At 41.5% G+C, this 22,601-nt stretch overlaps 1 protein-coding gene across 4 annotated transcripts in view; it reads right to left on the bottom strand.

Annotated features, from left to right (window-relative positions):
• The window catches only part of APP (amyloid beta precursor protein), a 208,467-nt gene that overhangs the window by 41,557 nt on the left and 144,309 nt on the right, over positions 1-22,601 (bottom strand). For all 4 annotated transcript variants that reach the window (XM_036378886.2, XM_036378877.2, XM_036378904.2 and 1 more), the window contains 4 exons: positions 14,974-15,048; positions 14,638-14,796; positions 2,552-2,680; positions 395-494 (listed from right to left, as the gene is read on the bottom strand). In XM_036378886.2, the coding sequence (XP_036234779.1) occupies positions 395-494; positions 2,552-2,680; positions 14,638-14,796; positions 14,974-15,048 (463 nt within the window). The remainder of the gene's footprint in view (positions 1-394; positions 495-2,551; positions 2,681-14,637; positions 14,797-14,973; positions 15,049-22,601) is intronic.

The following is a 22,601-nucleotide window of genomic DNA, read 5'->3' as shown; positions in this document are numbered from 1 at the left end:
CTGCAACCAATTTTTTAGCTATGGGATTTCTGAATGGTCTGTATCATGTAAATACTTACCAGGTAAACTAAATATCCAAAGGATAGGGTTTGCCTAAATCTCATTGTCAATTGTTGCATCCCTATAGCATGGAAGGCTCCAAATGTCAATTAACATATTTCAGGGAAGACATTTACAGCAGTATGATGATGCCACTGCACAGGATATACATGATTTGTCTTCCAAGGGTTCATTATAATTTAATTCAAAATTTAAGAATGTCGCCAGGTTTACTCTTCTATTTTTCAGCTGAGGAGTATATCAATAGGAAAAGTGAGATGATGTATTTTTGCTTTTGGTGGTAATTTCTCATCACAGAAATATATGTCTTTTTCTACATAAGTAGTTTGCATACCAACTTCATCCTGGATCTCCTCTGCCACAGCAGGCACATTGTAGAGGAATGAGAGAGACTGGTTCATGCGTTCGTATATCACACGTAGATGCGTCATAACCTACGGAAACAAAAGTATTCGAAGGAGGGCGATACTATGGATAATTGGACATTATCACAAATTTCACAGACTATAGGAAGCAAGACCATTTTCACTTGTGCAGGAATAAGATTTCAATATGCCCTACGTATCAAAACTGTCAAACCTATTACAAAACTCACCTCTCTCCTACAGCTGCTGAAAAATACCATTCTAGATGCTATTCCATAGCCACCTGAAATCCCATGGAAATGCAGTAATTTAAAGTAAGGGTTTACATTTGCTGTGGGGCAGAACATGCACACAAGCAGCTATTGTGGCAGAAATCCACAGCTTCATTCTTCTTTCAGCAAAGTTTACATTTGCCCCTACTCATAAGTTTTCACATAACATGTAAACCAAGTGAGGCACAGTGATTGCTGCATCAAAATGTTTCAGGTGTTTGGATTTATTTATTTATTTACTTCCTAATCCAAATACTGCAAAAAGAAACAGCTCTCCAAAGAAAAAGAAAAAAAAAAACTTGGCATTTACAAATTGCAAATATTTCAGCTGCAAACAAAAATATTTCCACCCAGAAGGATTACTGCATCCTCTCATTCGATTACAGCTCTATTGCCTCAAGTGCCCTCACATTGTTATGGGTTGAGTTATGACATTGTATGATACGTGCTCCCCCAGGCTACTCTTCACAAGTATCACCTTTCTTCAGTAGAAGGAGAAATTGAGGTGCATCTTAGAAGACTGACAAGATAATTAGGCCTAACAGTAAAAGGAATTGCAGACAGCAATTTTAGTGAAATAGCAGCATGATTTCTTCAAATCTAAATATTTATGCTATTGAACTAAATATTTTGTCTTCCATTTTTCACTGAAAAACATTTCACTAACAGAACTCCCAGGCCACACTTCCCCAACCATCTGACCAATTCTAGACACAGAGATGCTATATCAATACTCATTCCTACAATGACATGTTAGACAATACACTGCACTTCTTGTATTTATATGTCAGTTTCTATTCTTCACTAGTGCTTCCACACAACCTGCACTCTGCAAAATTTCACTGATTTTTGTCATTAAATAACCCAATGAGACTTGGAAAAAAAAAAGTTATAGATGCTTAAGACAAGGCAAAGACAATAGTCACTGCAGAAGACTTTTAGAAGTGTGCATTTCTCACTCCAGCAATTTCAAGACAGCATGATCTCAATGGACACATTTGGCTGAAACAGATGTTTGAAACTCTAATCTGCTATCCAGGGAGGTACATGGTTTTGATTTTTCTTTTTGTGATGTCTGTCAGTCAGTTCAAAAACTGGCTGGAACAGTGCCTGCCACTGAATCCTACAGAGGGAACAGCAGCAGATTCCACAGATTCCAGCACACTGTTTTTACAGCTTATCCATTGCAACTCCAATATTAATTGCTGTTTTGAAAGCCAAATACATCTTCAATCTTGGGTGTTTTCTTTCTGCTTTCTTGCCCTCTATGATTTATGAAGACAAGATTAAAGATGTTCCAAAACATATGCATTGAGGTCTATAGTAACATTCAGCAGTTAAATGCCATGAAGGACAGCGTCTGTTTTAAAAGAACACATTAAACTTGAGTGCATCACAGTAATCACATTTATAGACATTACAAGTTCCTCTGCAATGACTATAGAAAGGTTGGTCACAATCAGATGGCTACACCACTTCTGGTTCTGCCACTTCAGCTGAGAGAAGCACAACCATGTGCTGTTGCTAAATCTAATACTGATGTTTTTCCAGAGGTATTATATACCAAAGCACTAACAAAGGCTCACAGCATTAATGCTCTGGAAGGCTCCTCAGAACATGCCCATGATGATTCAAGGTCCAGATAGACAAAAAACCTGTATTCAGTTCTTCTCAGAAGAAAAATCATACTTCCATTACTCTATCACTTTGCCTTCTGATGGAAAACAGATTGTTTATGATTGCATTTAAAGCTGTCCATGGAAAGGAGCTGGGTATTTTATAAAAAATAGTTCGACAGAAATTTCACAATAGCTATGAACTAACACAACCTCACTAACCATCAGTGGGGATTACCTGAGATCTGATTTGGGCAGCTTTCTTTGGGTCTACCATGCGGACATGTTCAAAGTGTTTGAGAGTGTGCTGTCTGTCCTTCTGCTCAGCACGCACATACTTCTTCAGCATGTTGAATACATGACGAGGCTACGGGGAAAGAAAAAGAACAAAAAACCATCAGTTTAGAACGACACATGTTTTCATTTTTCATTTCTTGCACTGGAGATGTCTCCCAAGCCAAAAGCCCTTGGTGCTATCTTCTGAAAACAACTCCGACTACTATAAGGAAGATCTTCTCAACTGAACACCATCAGGATGCACCATTAAATAGTAGTTGTAAGCAGTAGATAATGTTCCTGAGAAGGGTGTTCAGATTTCTATGTTTCTATGAATAACCAATCCCTAGACTTGACTGCAAAACTTAAGGAAAAAAAAACAACACAATGTTCCTGCCCTGTCACTATTGCTACACCACCAGAGGAGAAAACAGAGGAAAAGAACTAGAGAGCTGAGGTACAGAACATACACATCCAGAACACACACATCCAAAACACACAACTGACTGAAAACCCGTAAGAAAAAAGAGACATCTGCCCAGTTTTCTGAAGTTTCTCAGCTTACATGCCAGATTTTGCAAAAATATGAAGTCTATTGCAAATAATATTAATTAGTAAGACCTAATGGATATATGCCTTCAGGCATGTAACTGAATACAAAGAAAGAAAAGAAAGGAAGGAAGGAAGGAAGGGAGGGAGGGAGGGAGGGAGGGAGGGAGGGAGGGAGGGAAGGAAGGAAGGAAGGAAGGAAGGAAGGAAGGAAGGAAGGAAGGAAGGAAGGAAGGAAGGAAGGAAGGAAGGAAGGAAGGAAGGAAGGAAGGGCGGAAGGAAGGGAAGGAAGGAAGGAAGGAAGGAAGGAAGGAAGGAAGGAAGGAAGGAAGGAAGGAAGGAAGGAAGGAAGGAAGGAAGGAAGGAAGGAAGGAAGGAAGGAAGGAAGGAAGGAAGGAAGAGAAAGGAAGGAAAAGAAAGGAAGGAAAAGAAAGGAAGGAAAAGAAAGGAAGGAAAAGAAAGGAAGGAAAAGAAAGGAAGGAAAAGAAAGGAAGGAAAAGAAAGGAAGGAAAAGAAAGGAAGGAAAAGAAAGGAAGGAAAAGAAAGGAAGGAAAAGAAAGGAAGGAAAAGAAAGGAAGGAAAAGAAAGGAAGGAAAAGAAAGGAAGGAAAAGAAAGGAAGGAAAAGAAAGGAAGGAAAAGAAAGGAAGGAAAAGAAAGGAAGGAAAAGAAAGGAAGGAAAAGAAAGGAAGGAAAAGAAAGGAAGGAAAAGAAAGGAAGGAAAAGAAAGGAAGGAAAAGAAAGGAAGGAAAAGAAAGGAAGGAAAGGAAAGGAAGGAAAAGAAAGGAAGGAAAAGAAAGGAAGGAAAAGAAAGGAAGGAAAAGAAAGGAAGGAAAGAAGGAAGGAAAGAAAGGAAGGAAAGAAAAGCAGCTGAAGGGAACTTGAAAATATACACAGTGATGGCAGAGCATTGAAGGCTAAGACATGTATTGCTATGTACTTTCCTGCACTGCACAATAATACAGTGCCAAAACAGGAAATGATCTCCAGCATCCAGCTAGGACACCCATCTTTAACTCTGAGATTATATGGATTCTGGAAATGCAGTCCCCCTTCTCTCCATTCCCACTTGTGGTGCTGTGCTTGTGCATCCTACCTGAAGCAGCCAAGCAGTGAGAAGGAACAGAAAGATGACCTTACTGTGCAGCAGATTAAAGAATGAACAGAAGTGATAAAGAGCCTGTCTAGGCACTGAGAAGACACAGGGAAGAAGGTATGGAAGTGATAAAAAAAGTGTCAGAAGCTCTGTGCACAGCTTTCCAAAGCAGGAAGAACTGTGGGTGAAGGTGAAGTTTTAAGATTTAGATTCATGGACAAATATAGAGCACAAACTGATTTAACATTTACACAAGAGATGAATACTAAGATATGGAGTCCAAAAATTTCAGAATCTCTTCAGTTTAAGAGAAGCAACAGATTCAAAAATGTCTGAGGAAAGCAAACCAAAGGTTATTTGAAGAAGATATGTCAGACAGAAATAGAGATGTGAAGCCATGTCTTGCCAGAGAATTAAACTTAGTGTCTCCATTGCATGAGAGAAATAACTCAAAGTCCCCAAACCCAAGTACTCTCAGATGAAGTTGCAAGAAACTCTGGACAAATGCTGGAAACCGAGTAATCCTCACAACCTTGTGGGAATGGCCAAACAACTGAAATGCCAACTGTAAAGCTCTATTGAAATGAAGGCTAGAAGACCAGGAAGTTTAATAACAAGGGGAAAATTTTGAAGACAAGAACATTTAACTACCTTTCCTGATAATTCAACTTTTCTTGCCCCCAAGACACGTCCAGGTAACAGGCTAGGGCTATGTTGATTAGTTAGGAATAATATGGATACTCTGTACTCCAAAACTCTGGACTGGCTGGCAAGAAGCTTAAATCCACAGTCTCATGGCACACACTATTGAGGCAAATGCAGCAAAAAAGACACACCTGATAAGATGTGAACCTACCAATTATTTTAAGCACACACTGTAACACCGTTTGCTCCCATCCAATTTATTCCAAAGCTCCTCCTTCTCAGAAGATTCAAACAACTGTTTTTATCTACAACTGACATTGATGGTGGCCCTTCTTACAAGCTATTATAACCATCCAGCAGATGTGCTCATGTCTTTGGGTATTTAATAGCTGTTAGCTTAAAATCCCAATGATGCTGGAGAATGTTGTTGAAGTACTATTTTATATAGCTTTCCTGAGTACCTGGGGACTTGCATGCATTCAATACCTGTGGACAGGTTCACAGACAATATCTCTGGGCTACACAGACTACCTAGGGTGACAATGCACCATTAAGAACTAATGTTCTGCCTAGAACTGTAGAGAATATGCCTTGTCTCTTATTTGAAAGATGAGTCATTCTGTGGTCTTGTATATTAGATCTAAAATGCCCATAATCCAGTTTCTAGCAAGTTATATATAAACATGCAGATGTCCCTATACTGATCCTAATCTGCTATTTCAGATTTTAAGGGAGTGATGAAACAGTGCTGTTTCACTGAGCTTGGAAAATGGAAACATCACATGTAGTTTGCATGGCTAAAATCTCTCCTCATGGAAAAAAAAAAAAAATCTCTTCTTGTGGAAATCCAAAATATTTACTACAAAGAAACCACACTAAAACCATTAGAAAGCAGGTCTATGTATTGAAAATACAATTTCCTGGCTTTGTGCCATGGAACTTCCATGGGAAATTCTAAGCTGGCTTGTCATTTTGATCAAAATTCACTCTAAATCAAAGAGGAAACTTTCACAATGCTATTTAACCTTGTCTTCAGAGAAAAATCAATCATCAGTCCCTTCCAATTACTGCTCTTGCAATGTGCAACAATTGCTTCTTTTCATTCACTATTCTGAATACCTTGTGTATCATATTCAGTACATATTTCACTCACTACATTATTAACTTGCAGGTCATGTTTCATCATGGAGAAGTACTTCATTTTAGAAACATTCAAGAAAAGTTGAACTGAATGAGTGCAAACACTTACTCATGGGCAAGACAAAAAAATCCCCATCCAGATACCTATTCTTTGGAGTTAAAAATGCCTTCTTATAATTTCTACTAGTTTGCAACAAAACATGTTATCTCACACATCAAAATCACAGTGCTACAATGGTGCCTAAGACTTACATTTGCCTCCTCTCTCAAGGACTCCTCTGGTGACCAAATAAAATGAAAACCATTTGAATCAATCTCATTATTTGTTTTTCACTATTTCAACTTACTGAACTTTGACAAATTAGGACAAATTTTGTTTCTGCTCACTATTTTAAACCACTTAATTCTAGATACAACAAACCTGCCAGGGTTTAAAATGACATTCTGGAAAATGGAATTAGCTGACCACCTTTCTTGAAATCTGACTTTGTATAAAAACAGAGCTGAAATCCATGCTATTCATAAAAACCTACAAAATTAAGTATATGTGAAGAATTCCACAGCTGGAAATTAATGGGTTTGGAGAAGCAGAACTGAAGGGTAGAGTATTAGAGCTGGACTGCTGTTTCCTGCTGCACAGGAGGATTTTTATCACCAATTCAGCAGCAACACTTTGGCCTGCCTCCAGCTGCATACCTCCACAGCAACCTCCTTGGACTCAGGAAATGCTTTGAGCTTCCCAAACTCTGAGACACTGAGCATGGGCCCCCCTGCAGATTCCTCTTCCCTGTCCAAACAGCCAAACCAGACTATTTTCAACCTGCCCTGTGCTCTCTCTGTGAACAGGCACTGCTCCCAAGAATAACAGGTACCAGAGTAAGTTCTGAAGAAAAAAAAAATGGGGAAAAAAATCAGATTGATTAATGTACATTACAGGGTTTATCTCAATGATCCTGCTCTTCTAAGCAAGAGTTTCTATTTCAGTAAAATAGTGCTGAATTAGAGGAGAAGCATTTTAAACTGATTTTAAGGATTATATGCTCATTTTAATTTATGTGCAAAGTAAAGAGGTTAATTAATTACCTTTCAAAGTTTTCCTGTATGTTTCCCTCATCTAAAACCCTTTATTTCATCAATTTTCTTTTCTGCTTGTCTTTGTCACCCACCACCACCTTCCCACAGATAATGTCCCTCTCTGACCATCAAAGATTAGAAAGGAATACATAAATCCACAAAAATTTGACATGCACATGAAGAGGGAATAGAAGCAAATTACAGAATCAATCTGCTCACAGAGAATGATGGATTTGAATTCCCCTATTTATTGTAAAAAATAGGGAAAATTTCCAAATGTTTTAAAAACTAGAGGCATATTGCTTCCAGCTGCCACTAATCCTCCTTTCCTGTAGTAAGCCCACCAAGGATGATGAAACAATATACTATTTTGACACTGGATACTGAACAGCTGCACCTCATTTTCAAAGGCAGCAAAGTAGAACAGCACAGCTAAGCTGCATCAGGAATCAAGAATGAGGATCGAATTTTGAGTTTCTGTGGAGCCTGCATGACAGTGCTTCTGAGAACAGAACAAGAGTATAAATATTTGGTTTTGCTTAATTTTGTTTTCTTGTACACCTTGAAACAATTTCATCTCTGTGTGCTCCCTCTCTCCCTTGCTGCCCTGAGTGGTACTCAGAGGCACACCTCTGAAACTGCACTGGGCAATCATCCATGTAACACATGAAAAAAGCCTGCAGTTAGTTTTGGATCCGATACAGGAGCTATTCACAAAGGATTCATGGACTTTTTAACCCTCCTAACTGCATGCAGCACTTCCATAAAAAACTCTAACTTCTTTTTAACATTTAAATCCAAATTCTTCTTCACAACTTTAGAGAAAGAGACTCCATCACTTAAAATATTTAGAATCTATTTTTATAGTAAACATACTAATAGCAAACCATGTAACTTGAAGCAGGCAATGAAAGGGGTTCTTAAAAATAAGTTGAGAAGTCCAGAACTCCCCACTCCCACAATTTTTCTAATAGTACTTTACAAGTTATCAGTAGGGTTATGAATTACTCTCCCAAAGATAACACAACTGCATCAAATGCACTTTTAGTTTACTAGGAAACTGCCAGAGTGAAATACAGCTAAGGTATCAAAGTTGCATTTTCCATTAAGCCCATTTTCTCTTTGGCTAGGCAGCTGAAGTTTGGATTCACAGTGTATTCAAACTTCTGGCTTCATATCTTGCAAAGCAGTTAGTGGACTGGATTAACTCATTAGGTCATTCAGTTATCATCAATCACTCCCCAGGTTTCACCCTCACAGAATCACAAGGTTGGAAGAGATCTTTAAGGTCATCGAGTCCAACCCATGCCCTAACACCACCTCAACTAAACCATGGCACCGAGTGCCACATCCAGTCTTGTTTTAAACCCATCCAGGGATGGTGACTCTACCACCTCCCCAGGCAGGTCATTCCAGTACTTTATCACTCTTCCCATAAAAAACTTTTTCCTATCATCCAGCCTAAATTTCCCTTGGTGCAGCTTAAGACTGTGACCTCTCATTCTGTCAGTTGTTGCTTGGCAAAAGAGACCAAACCCCACCTGGCTGCAGCCACCCTTCAGGAAGTTGTAGAGAGTGATAAGGTCACCCCTGAGTCTCCTTTTCTCCAGGCTGAACACCCCCAGCTCCCTCAGTCCCTCCTCACAGGGTTTGTGTTCCCAGCCCCTCACCAGCCTCGTTGCCTCCTCTGGATGCGCTCAAGCATCTCAAGGTCCTTCCCAAACTGAGGGGCCAGAACTGGACACAGCACTCAGGGTGTGGCCTCACCAGTGCCCAGTCCAGGGGAAGGATGACCTCCCTGCTCCTGCTGGCCACACTGTTCCTGACACTGGCCAGGAGCCATTGGCCTTCTTGGCCACCAGGGCACATGGCTGGCTCATGTTCATGTCAGCCAGCACCCCCAGGTCCCTTTCTGCCTGGGCACTGTCCAGCCACTCTGTCCCCAGCCTGTAATGCTGCAGGGGGTTATTGTGGCCAAAATGCAGGACTCGGCACCTGGACTTATTAAACTCATCCTATTGGACTCTCCCCATCCATCCAACCGATCCAGGTCTCTCTGCAGAGCCCTCCTACCTTCCAACAGATCAACACATGCACCCATCTGCAAATTTACTAACTGTAGACTCAATCCCCTCATCCATGTCATCAATAAAGATATTGAACAGAGCTGGTCCCAGCACAGAGCCCTGAGGGACACCCCTGCTGACTGCCCCCAGCTGGATGTGGCACCGTTCACCATCACTCTCTGGGCCGGGCCATCCAGCCAGTTCCTAACCCAGCACAGAGTGCTCCTGTCCAAGCCCTGGGCTGCCAGCTGTTCCAGGAGTGTGCTGTGGGAGACAGCATCAAAGCCTTGCTGAAGTCCAGGTACACAACATCCAGAGCCTTTCCTGCTTCCACCAGGTGGGTCACCTGGCCATAAAAGGAGACCAGGATGGTCAAACACAACCTACCCCTCCTAAACCCCTGCTGGCTGGGTCTGATACCCTGCCCATCCTGTAAGTGCTGCATGATGACACTCAGCACAAACTGTTCCATAACCTTACCAGGCACTGAGGTCAGACTGACTGGCCTATAATTACCAGGATCCTCCTCTGTATCCTTCTTGTGAATGGGCATCACACTGGCCAGCTTCCATTCATCTGGAACCTCACCAGTGAGCCAGGACTGTTGGTAAAAGATGGAGAGTGGTTTCACAAGCTCATCTGCCAGCTCCCTCATCACCGTAGGATGGATCCCATCCGGTCCCATAGATTTATGAACATTCAAGCAGCTCAGCAGTTCTCAGCCCGCTTCCTCCTGGATAACAGGGGGACCTTTCTGCTCCCTGACACCATCTACCAGCCCAGGAAGACAGTTGTCCTGAGGACAAGCTGTCTTTCCACTGAAGACCGAGGCAAAGAAGGTGTTAAACACCTCCACCTTCTTTCCATCTGCAGTCACTAAATTCCCTCCCACATTCAGTGGAGAATTGAGGATGTTCTTACCCTTCCTTTTGTCATTAATACATTTGTAAAAACATTTTTTATTATCTTTCGTAAAAGTTGCCAACATAAGTTCTAACTGAGCTTTGGTCTCTTTAATTTTTTTTCTACATGCCTATCCTGAGATGACTTTATGATGCTGAATTACAATTCATCCCCATTCATCTGTTTAGCCCAGAAATAAGTTTTGCACCTTTAAGATTGGTTCTGAGAATGAAGAGGGAAGGGGAGAGAAGAAATGCACAGTTTGCTTTCAGACATTGCACTCACTCCTACACATTCCTGCTCCTGGACTGTGTTGTCTGTGGACAGACAGACAGCAGGACAGAGCTTTCCTTTGCTTTTTAGATAGTTTTTAGCTAGCTAGGGCAGAGGAGTTCCCTGGACTGTGGTTTTTTCTTCTTCTTGGACCTGTTCAAACCTGCTCTGGACTGAACACCAGCAGAGCACCAGCAGCTCCCACCTGTGGCCCACTGGGCCAGGCCTGGGCCGTGGCATTTCCAGCACCAGAGGGACTGATAAGAGACTGAGTGAGCTGAGCTACAGCCCATGGAGGGACTTTTTGAGTTTGTCATCTCTTTTGGAGCAGCAAGAGGTCTTATTGCTTAATATTGTTCATTTTTTTGTGCAGGTGAATACTTTGCCTGTTAAATAAACAGTCTTTTTCCACTTTTCTCCAAGGAAATCTTTTCCTGCACCATCTGGGGAGGAGCCACTTGAGTCTGCTTTCTAGAGGAACCCTTTCAGAAATTCTCTCCCAAATTTGTCCTAAACCAGGACAAAGACAATTTTTGGCACCCAAAGTGTGGCTTGAGAAAGTGGAAAAAAACCTGTACTGATTGCATTTTGGTTGTACTTACTCTGTATTGGGATAAAGCAGTCAGTAACCATGTTGCTTGAATTCACAATGTCTCTCTGGGCATAGGCCTTCATGTGTCTGTGGTCTCTAGGCATTTTTGAGGTTTTCATACCTTTCTGGTCCCTAGGCTTATTTTCTTATCCAGAGATAGCTCCAGTATTGTCCCAAATATGTAGTTTTTACAGGAGAATGGCATGGATTACAATAGCTATTGTGCTGGGCTTGGTGATAATGATTTATAGGGAGTTTACAAAGGTACTGGAGTCTGTTCAAGATATGTATGGTATACAGTTTCTTCATCCTACCCTGCATCCTAGTTCTAGTTCCAGTTCCTAGTAGTTTTGGGGATTTATTAGTAATTGCACCCAGCTTGTTAGAGGAGGAGCAGGGGATAAGGCTTTTCAGCCTTTCCTTTCCTTCTTCTCCTTTGAATCTGTTAAGTCACTTTTTGAGAATGTTCAGTTTCCCCTGAATGTTAGAGATACCACTGTCCTGGTATTTAATCTGGTAAGCTTCCTCTATATGGTCTGCAGCTTCTCTAGCATGAGGGCTGAGATGCCCAAAGGAGCTGATGAGACCCCTGACCCAGAAATAGACCCAGGTGTGGAAAATCTTGAGTGGTGTGGGAAATGGGAGGAGATGGGCCAAACCCTGAAGGAATTTTCTGACCCTACAGCCTGGCACTTGCCACATGAACAAATACTGAACCCAGCTGAGGTGGGGAAATACTTGGAAGAGAAGTGCCATGATGACTCTAAGGAGAAAAAGATCATTGCAGTAAGCTGGGCCCTGGCCTATGCTTATCACATGCTGCTAGATACTGTCTGGGCAGCAGAGAGAGGCAGGAGGGCAGGGAGATAAATCAGCAGCTACCCCAGTCACTCAGGCTGCACCTAACACCCCAGCTACTCAGGCTGTAGCTAAGGCAGACAGTAAACCTAAGCCCAGAGCTAAACCAGACAGTGAGCCTGAACCAATGGCTGCTGCTGCTACCACAAGAAGCAAGAAACACACAACCAATACTGATCAGCCAGTGGATGATGATGATCCTAGGGAAGGACTCTCAACACCAATTACTGATGTAAAATCAGAAGTCACTATTGAGTCCTTTTCCCTGAAGGACCTTCGTGGCCTGAGAAAATGCCCTAGGAACCTGTCGCAGACATATTTTATGAAAAATCCTTTTGCTAGGATTTTTTCTTCTGAGAAGCTGAGAGGCCTCAGAAATGAAACATAAACAATAATTACCTGCTGCTGTGGAATGCAGCAGGAGCATCTTTGATTGGTCTCATGTGGTTGTTTTTAATTAATGGCCAATCACAGTCCAGCTGTCTTGGACTCTCTGGTCAGCCACAAGATGTTATTATCATTCTTTTCCATTCCTTTCTAATCCTTGCAAGCCTTCTGATGAAATCCTTTCTTCTATTCTTTTAGTATAGTTTTAATATATCATTTTCTTTTAATATCATATATACCATAGAATAATAAATCAGCCTTCTGAAACATGGAGTCAAGATTCTCGTCTCTTCTCTCATCCTGGCACCCCTGTGAACACCCCCACAGGAACACCCTGAAATATTTCCTGGGATACCTGACCCTCCTTCCAAAGATGATACATCCTCTTTTCATTCCTAGGTTCCTTCAAAACCTCCTCCTCTCTTTCAATAGAACTAGACAATCATCCTGCTGAATTCAAGGTCAGTGTTTTCAAGTGCTTTGGCATGCACCTGATCAGCAGTCCAACACCTCAACTGTCATCAGCTACAGAGCATATAACCAAAAAATGCTGAGGCAAGGACAAGACCATCTACAAGACTACACAAGGACTTCTTTAAGGACATTATTTTTTGAATTTTTTGAAACTGTTTGTCCCCGTTATTTTGAGATGAGTCTCTGTCTGGTAGCACTTTCAGCTAATGTTACCTCCATGCTTGCTGCCTGCTCCTTTTGGAATTATTAGATTTTGTAGGACATATATAGGACATATACTCAATATAGATGCACTTAGTCTTTCAAACAATACCTTCAAAACTTATTTTTACTGGACTAATGTCACCTTTCAGGCCTGGTGCTCTCTCCCTGACACAGGAAATGCATCATTAATTTAAATGTCCTGAGAGCTGATTACAAGCTACACAAGCACAAAATGCAAGTTTTTCTGGTCCCAGAGTCACTTAACATTTTTTCCCCTCAGAGAGTTCTGCAGCTGAAGTTCACTTTGTGTCCTCTGCATTTCACATTTTGTCCCCTGTGGAGACCTTTCTGCTGTTATGTGTGGTCCCCATCATACCCTTCAACAACCACAGATACCTGAAGAACCAAGCTTCCAGCCTGACACACACATGGCTTGAAATCAAGTAATTTTACTGGGGTGCTTTTCAGACAGGATTACATTTGTACAAGGCTGAACTTCAAAGCAGGAAAGTTTGGCTCCAAAGCCAAATGTAGAACCCTACGTTTGGTGAACTACCCAAACCCATGGTACAAGAAGGCAAGCATGACCTGCAGCCAGTCCATACACTTACCTCAGTTCTGAGCCAGACTCCAGCTACTTAAAGGAAGCCACATCCCAGCTTATAACTCACTAATCCATCTCCTCATGAGTTCAAGCCTTTCACTACCCTCACTGTGGTAAGAGGTTATAACATGCAACTCACACTCAGGCCAAGTAACAGCCTCTACCAATTTAACACCAACTAGCTTCATTTTCCACAAATTACTACTGCAAAATACATGGAAACTCTTCACACAACTATCCTGAAGTCACCCCTCAACACTTTTACTTAAGTGAAAGATTTAAATTTTTTGAATTTAATTTTTACTTGGCGGACATGGTAAAAGCAAGAGAGTTTTGTACCACAGGATGGAGAAAAAAAGTTCAATTATGATAACAATGATAAGGAACTAAGAGAATGATCACTTTTCCAAATACACAGGTTTCTCCTCAGAAGGAAATTCACTGAAAATATGAAATGTAATCATGTTAGCCATATTGCTATAACTCCCTTTAAGGTCAAATTTGCTAAAAGACTCAGCAGTGTAACAATGTTTTTTTCCATCTAGGAAGTGTTCAAGAAGCCAGAGATACATAAAACTGCTTTCCCCCAGTCTTTTTGCAAATTCTCTTCCTCTGGGGGTCACTGACCAGCTATTGTGGTATTGAAACAAGTATCAGAGATATAAAGTCATTAAATTCCACTCAATCTGCATTCTGAATGTACATGTTTACACCCATCAAAAGCAGACCACTTTGAATAGCTAGTGTGCTAACTTCACGCCATCCAACAATCCTCACAGGATCCTTCACTAAACACTTCAAAAGTTCAACAAACAAAACAAAAAGTAACAACCATCCTATCTTTAAGCTCCATGTTGTCGTGATCAAGTATCATAATGTGCATTACTTGGAGGGGACACCATTCTCCTGCAGGATCTGCTGCAATCTGAACTGCTGCAATTTCTGACAACCAAATCACTTCCACGTTATTTGCTGAAGTATCTTTACTATGCCTCTGCCCACCAACAGGTATTCACATGGGGAGCTTGTGTAGGCATTGAGGCAAACTGTCTCACTGCTGTCACAGCCCTTGCACAGTGAGCTCCTGGCTCCAAAGCTGGACTGCACCTGGGCACATCTACATTTCCCCCAGGACAACTGCAGTGATTTTGCCACAGCTGGCAGAGCCTGTGGTATCCCACTCACCCTGGGTGGGACAGTCTGCAGGGCTGTGATGTAGTTCTCCAGAGCAATGCGCCGGCGGTCATTCAGCATGGCTTCCACCCGTGCCATGTGAGTCTCCACGAGCTGCTGTCTTTCATTTGCTGCTTCCTGTTCCAGTGATTCCACTTTCTCCTGGAAATGCTGAAAAAACCATCAATCACAACAGAAACAGAGAAGACATCAGCATAGATGGGAAAAAAAGAGTAGAGAATAACATGAAATCTCCATAAAGTAATTATTAAATTTCATCACACCCAGCTGCCCTTGTATCTTAACTGGGGCTCCAGATGGTAAGGTTGTGGTTGCATTTTCCTTTACCTGGATGACAGCTTTCTTGTCGGCCTTTGGCAAGCTCTTTGCTTGGCGTTCTGCCTCTTCCCACTCTCTCATGACCTAATGAATAAAACAGAAAGTGTGACTTTGCTATTTTCCTCCCATGTCCCATGGCTTAGCAGCAGCCAAGCACTGCAGCTCCAGGAGTCATATTTTTACATTCCTATCCCTCCTTTTATCTCTAAATAAAAAGGCAGTTACAACATTTTATGAAGGTAGGATCCTGTTATTAAATTAAAAAAAGACAGTACTTGTGTGTCTGAACACTGTGTCAAGCTCTCACAACTCCACTGTGAAGGAACACATTAACCAGCCCTCAAGCAAGGGAAGTGGAGATCTCCATGGGTAAACACACCAACCCTTTTTCATCTCAGACAGAAAGAAAACAGATTCCATTCTTTTTGTCCAAGGGTGTAAATTTCACACCTTGAACTCATTCCAATTGAATCATGCCACCTTTTTTGGCACAATGAAAGCTTTTAATTTACTGAGACTGCATCACTGGCCTGAGTAGGGCAGATCAAAAATTACACATAATTTGTGCTAGTCCAGCTATTTGTCCAAAAACAGGGGCTGTAGAAACACTTCCAAGAACTGAATATGTATCTCAAGTACAACACTGTCAGAAAAATAACACAGGAGATCTTTCAATGTCATTTCTTTCAGCAATGTGAGAAGCCTCCTCTTCTTGTAATACAGAGCAGTAGTATTTTGATAGTCAAGGAGTAGGTTAATTTGTTGTCCATGAGATCTGAAACCTTTCTGCCATCTGTAGGCATCTCTCATTTCACACCTAGACAGCAAACTCCTCAGATAATACATTTTATATAGGAACAATTGTTTCCACTGAATGAAGTGCACACAAATATTTATGTGCAGCATTAGCATGATAAGAAACCTATAAGCAATTACTCACAAAGTGCATTTCCTTTCCTTCTCAATAAAACACACACTTTCACACCATTTAATAAAAATTGCCAAGATAATTTTTTAAAAAGCTCAGAGTCCACATGGACAACTGAAATTTTACCAAGACCAATACTAAAGGCATGAGAAAAAAGATCTGCTGTGTCTCATGTTTGCAAGCTGAGCCTCCAGCACTCACCTCCTGTCTCAGGCTTCCCAGCTTTCTCACAAACCACACGAGACATTGCTAATCAGGCCCTTTGATGAGCAGACTGGAAAGTGCTGGTGGTGCCTAAGGGTACCTGGTTGAGCCTGTGCCTTTGAGAAAAAACAACCCACACAAACCTGGGCTCAAAGGAGACTTTTACAAGTCCCAGGCCTTAAAATGTAATATCTCTCAGTTCTATACAGGGTTGTAGGATTACCCAGCAGGTTGAAACCTGCATTCCAGAACAACTCAATGTATGGGATTTTGTTGCCAAGTTTTAATCTTCCTTTTCACCTCAAACCCTAGAGTGTATTTCAAGACAACAGTACATCAGTTATGGTAAAACCAGATCAACTCATTGTCAGCAAAATTATTTATCTGTAAGAGATGCTGGCCTTAATAACAGCCCAAAAGAATGGAGACTTATCTTTTGAGAAAATAATAGGGTGTTGTAAACTTAATATTTTTTTGGTGAAATTTGAGAAATTGTTTTGCCTGCTTTTTTTGGCTTTACCAAGGGCACGGTTAGGCAGCAGTTAAAAGCAGAAACCAGAAACTAAATAGTTAGAATCACAGTCTTTATCTCACCCCACTCTTTTACTGAAAACTAAGCTGAAATTTAAGTCCCAAGAACTGTACTCCAACCAATGTAACTGTCAGCCTAAAACTGCCTCTTCAGTTTACATTATCTTCTCATCAGACAATACCCATTGATGTTTAAATTGAAGCCAAGCTCTAAGGCAGCAGGAAAACAAAATTTACAAGGAGTTGTAGCAAGGAAGCAATGACAGAGAACATGACGGGTAGTGCACTGAAGTTACAGGTCACCCCTGCCCCTGCTATTATTGCAATACTTTGGCACAGGAGCTTTCACTGATTCTCTGACAAAACAGAACTAGGTGACAATAACCGACACCACAATTTAGAGCACAGTGATGTGTTCTGGAAAAAAAACATGTTCATTCTCAGAGTGCTGCTGTGTATTCAGTGTGCATTAAGCACTCAGCTCTTAATTGTGCTTAGGCCATATGACTGTGGGGGCTGAGAAAATAATTCGTGTACATCTTTCCAGAGACCTGAGATGCCACTGATGGCAGGATGTGTCACAGACTGAAATTTTATGGTTTTGTCTATTATAGCAAAAGTACATAACAAAAACTGCACAGAAAACCATCCAAGCCCACCCTGAATGGGCCTCCTGACTGAAACCCTGAACTGTGAGTTAAACCTCCTAAGGAACAGAGATAAGAAAAGTGACACTATTGTTCAAAGCATCTGGAAGAGCATCCACTGCAGGGCCCAGGCAAGCACCTTCAGGGGTGGAGGCCACAGCCCCAGGCTCATCTGCTGCCAGGCCTGCAGAGACCCCCACCAAAGGGGGGGAGGAGGAGGGGTTTGGGTGTATGGAGAAAAAGTCTCTGGTGAGAGGCAGTGAATGCTCATCCTCCACTGTGCAGGAGAGCCCAGGGGCCCCTTCACTCCAGGAAAAGCCACATCCACGTGAAGGACAGCTGAGGGGGTGTCATGGCCCATCAATGGCACCCCAAAGGGGTCCCCAGACCCTGCACTAGAGCACTGCAGCATGATGCAACAGACCCACAGTGTTGCAAGGGACAAGTGTCAAAGCTGTCCCCCTTAGGGGAGGCACCTGGGCGCTCCCACCTGGCCCAAACGTTTATTAATCCTGTACTTTAATTAATCCTATAATTCTAAACTTTTTGGTGCCGCCACGGCGGGGGACTCTCACCACCAAAAAGATGGGATGGAAGAGAAGAACAAGATGTCATTGGGACCTCCAGAAGGATGATATGTTTCTACCTCCCCTGTCACTCTCTCCTGGTCCCCTCACCCCCCATGCACAACTCTTTTTCTATTTCTTTCTCTTTGCCTCTTTTACTATTAAATAAAATATATCAAGTTTTTTTGGAAACAACATTGAACCTCGTTTGGTTTTAATCACATTTTTTGGGTATATTTAAAACTGTCCTGGGTCCAATCCATTTTATTCACAGAGGCTTAGTTTGCTTTGGTCTCCTGTGTTATGCCAGATCATGACAAGCCCCAAAGGAGTCCCAAGACCCTGCACCAGAGCACTGCACGTGATCCTACATGATGATGCAACAGATCCACAGTCTTGCAAGGGACAGTGTCCAACTGGCCCCCCCAGGGAGGTACCTGTGTGTTCCCACCTGCCCAAATGTATATTAATCCATGGAACTCTATGCTTTTCAGCAGGGGACCTCACCTCCAAGACAATCAGATAGAGAGGAACAATGAGACATCACTGGGACCCATGGAGGGTGATATGCTTCTACTTCATTTCTGTCACTCTCCCTGTCTGCCTCCCTCTTTCTTCTTTTCTTTTCTCTTTTCTTTCTTTTCTTTTCTCTCTTCTTTTTCTTTTCTTTCTTTTCTCTTTCTTTCTTTTCTTTTCTTCTCTTTCAAATAAAATACATCAAGTCTTTGGTATCAACATCTAACCACTTCTGGGTTTTATCCTGTTCTAGGAATATTTGAACCCATATTTGAGTGAATATTCAGGGTTCTTTCTGTTTTATTCACAGAGTTAGTTCTCTTGGCTCCTCTGTGATTAGAGAGGATAGCAACAGGATGTGAATTTACAGAAGGCCCAGAAACTATGGCATTAAGCCAAGTCATAAACTACAATGATGTGCTCAAGCTTGAACATTGGCCTAGATTAACAACTTTATGATTTTCTTCTTCCTCTTCTCCCTTTCTGTCTTAAAATCACATCTCTGACATCTGCCTAATTTTTTTACTCTGAAAGAGCAGTTAGGGATTTTCAGAACAAGAGTTGCCTTGCCATCTTTATCCCCCAAACTAACCCTCTGCTAATCTCCATGACAAAAATAAGCACTGTGGGTAATGTGATTAAGAGGACCTTTGGCTACACCAGCACTGTCTCTGTCCATTTTATTTCATTAAATCTTTTAAGGCTTGGAAGGCAGGATGATAAACTGACAGCCTATACCAGCTAGTTGGGAGGGATGTAAATTAGTGGCCTCAGACTTCAGCTCTGGTGCCACAAAACTGAAAGGTTTTGGAAAAAAACCAGAATGACATGGCTGTTTTGGCTGTTTGCAGAAACAATATTCCTGTAAAGACTGCTGTGACCTGAGTGACAGATTTTTGTAACTGAGAAGACTTCAATGCTTGAGAGCATCTGTATGTGTGTGCTAACCAACTGAAGGTACAGATATCCATGGCCCATGCTACCACCCACAGGGAACTCCTGCTACCAACAAAGTTCATCACTTCAGGGATTTGTGAGTGAGAAATAAGCCACAGTGCTACAGAGAGCCCCAAAGAGCAAGAAGGAGAAAAAATTCCTCAGTTAAATAGGTACAGAAGAAGGCTGAACTTGGCCTCTGCACTTAAAAACCTTTTCTCCTCTGTTGACAGCACAGACCTATGAAAAACATACAGATTTAGGGCTCTTCAAGGGTTGGAGGCTTTGCACAGGGAAAGTAACAGCTTCTGTTTGAGATATAGGCAGCAAGCCATTTCAAAGTCAATCTTCTTCAAAACTCAGGCCTTAGAGCCTGGCAGATGCTTTTTGAAATTGGGCTTCAAGGGACAGTAAGAGGGAAAGAGGCAGTATGGAAAATGTCATTCATTATTAAGAGATGCTAAGTACAAAAATGTCATTATGCATTGAAGCAGCTGAATTCACTCCCATTTTTTACACTAGGGCAAAAAAGCATATCTGCAAGAGAAGAATTTATGGCAGGCATTTGGGTTAGAACAATCAGGCCAGCAGAGGTACTTGCCTGAAGGCTGGCTTAGTGAGAATGGTCACAGTCGTGCCAAAAGGGTGTCTGTCTTTGTCAAGGGCTTTTTTTCCACACTTAAGTCTTGACCTTTTTTCTGGTAATATCGTTAAACCTCTCCAAAGAGTCCTGACTACAACTGGACAGTTTTAAGGAAGGAAACAGCTTCCCACACACTGTAGTAGAGATGGTGGAATCTAGGGAATACATAACTGGGTATTATTTACATCTTTGTTGAGGACATGAGAGCAGGAATGAGAGCAATCTCAGTTAGGTGACAGCAAGGTCAGTGGTGTGATTGACACTCTACAGGGCAGGGATGTCATTCAGAGAGACCTCCTGGACAGGCTTGAGGGGCAGGCCTGGGAAAACCACAGGTTCAAGTTCAACAGGGCCATGTGTGGGCTCCTGCACCAGGGCTGGGGCAATCCCAAAATCAGTATGGGCTGGGCAATGAATGGACTGAGAGAAGCCCTGGGAAAAAGAACTTGAGTGTCCTGGTGGATGAAAAACCAAATATGAGCTAGCCATGTGTGCTCAGAGCCCAGGAAGCCCAGTGTATCCTGTCTCCAAAACACCATGGACAGCAGGTTGAGGAAGGCATTCTGTCCCTCTGCTCTGCTCTGATGAGACCCCACCTGCAGTGCTGCATCCAGCTCTGGGGCCCAACACAAGATGCACATCAACCTGCTTGAGTGGGTCTAGAAGAGGACCATAAAGATGATAAAGGATTGGAGCATCTCCTCTGAGGCCAGGGGTGAGAGATTTGGGGTTCCTGAGTCTGGAGAAGACTTCAGGGAGACCTTATAGCAGCCCTACATTGTCTAAAGGGGGCCTTCATGAAGGCAGGAGAGGGGACTTTTCAAAGTGTGTAGTGATAAGGAGGAATGGTTGTAAACTGAAAGAAAGTAGATTTCAATTCAATATTAGAAATCCTTTACTCTGAGGGTGGTGAGACCCTGGGACAGGTTCCCCAGAGAAGTTGTGGATGCCCCATCCCTGGAAATGTTCAAGTCTAGATGGGATTTTAAGCAATCTGATGTACTGGAAGGTGCCCCTGCCCATGGCAGGGGGATGGAACTAAATGATCTTTAAGGTCCCTCCAACTCAAACCATTCTGTGATTCTACAGTGTCACTGGGACTAAAAATCAGCTGAAGATGTATCCAGGACATTAGAATAACTGGCATGCAATGATCAAAAAAAAAATAAAAATCTTGAACAAACACCAGACCTGTTCAGGCTGGTTGAGAACTGCAGTATTTTTAGATGTTTGCTTTGGAAATAAACTTCCAAGAAGCAAAACTATTCTAGGACACAAGGTATCATTAAGTTGCTATCATAAGTATTCTACGTGCTACAATTCCAAAAATATCATAGACAGCTAAAGGAAGAGCAAATTTAAGACATGAGGATGTCACAGGATGTCTTAGGAGAGAAATGTATAAATATACTGCTCCCTTGAGTAAAGTTTGGTATCTGGTTCATCAGGCTATTTAGCAGCAACTAATTAAGTAAGGGAGCTGTACAGCCATTAACAAAATGAAAAGAGAAAGAGAAAAAGGGGAATTGTTCCAAAACAAGAACCATGACACCTTGGAATCAGTTAACATAACCTCTCCCTGTTTTCTTTTCAAGAACAGCAAACATTTAAAGGTTACACATGCATCAATGATTGGTTACCCCTGTTTGCATGGGAATGCAGTTTTCCTGCTATTGAGGCTGCATTATTAATTCTTGGGAAAAACTTAAAATTTTGTATGGACATAATTCTCCTTACAGTACTTCTTGTAAAATAGGAAAGTTTATAAGCCTTGTTGCTTCTGGTGTGGTGCAGAAACTTTCAGGATCTGTAGTCTAAAGAGATGGACACTTTAGAGCACAAGAGATTGAAAGAGTCTGAACCAGAGGTGCATCAGGTCACCACAGAGTCAAACTTCCCTACTAAAAGTCTTTCATGAGCTGTGAACAATGATGTGACATAACCACTGACAGAATCTTGGTCTCTGCTTGTGTGAACATCTTTATACAAGAGAAAAAGGAACACAAGTTGTCAGAATTTCATGGTAAATTAAGGGAAATCTCAGAAAAAGGATATGCAGAATATTTACATTTTCCCTGATGACATGTTTTAAAGTATTTCACTTCAAGTTTAGTGATAAACTTCCCTACTCCTTAGATGATTACATTTTTCATGTCAACTAGAATGCATCTGTTTTTTTTCTTAGTTAAATAACTGTTGCAAAATAAGGTGTGCACCAAACCCAATACTATATTTAAACTAGACTTTTTATTAAATGAAACAAATTATCTGTATTTTGTGGACAAATCAATCTATTTCAGATTATGACATTTATCAGGATTAAAGAATTACTTAATCATTTTTTCTTTTTTTATTAGAAGAAAAATGGGCACTTCTGCTGCTTTCTAAGCCTACACTTTTCAGCTTTGAAAGAACTGGACTTTGAATTAAAAAAAAAGTCTGGTGCAGCTGGAAGACTTGGCTAGTGACTCTCACTTGTTACCTTTTCTTTTTACCGAGAAAATCACTGACAGCAAAGATTAACTTATTCAGCATTATTTTTAACATAACAAGTAAGAGCTCCACATTAATTTTCAGCTACATATATATTTGGATTTTATATTAAGAACATACCTGATTTTAAATAAAATGTAAAAAGCCATTTTAAAATAAATTGCCAGAAGAGG

Source organism: Molothrus ater, chromosome 2 (genome assembly GCF_012460135.2).
Source record: "Molothrus ater isolate BHLD 08-10-18 breed brown headed cowbird chromosome 2, BPBGC_Mater_1.1, whole genome shotgun sequence".
In the NCBI taxonomy this organism is placed as follows: Eukaryota; Metazoa; Chordata; class Aves; order Passeriformes; family Icteridae; genus Molothrus; species Molothrus ater.
This window is presented reverse-complemented; position numbering and strand designations above follow the sequence as displayed.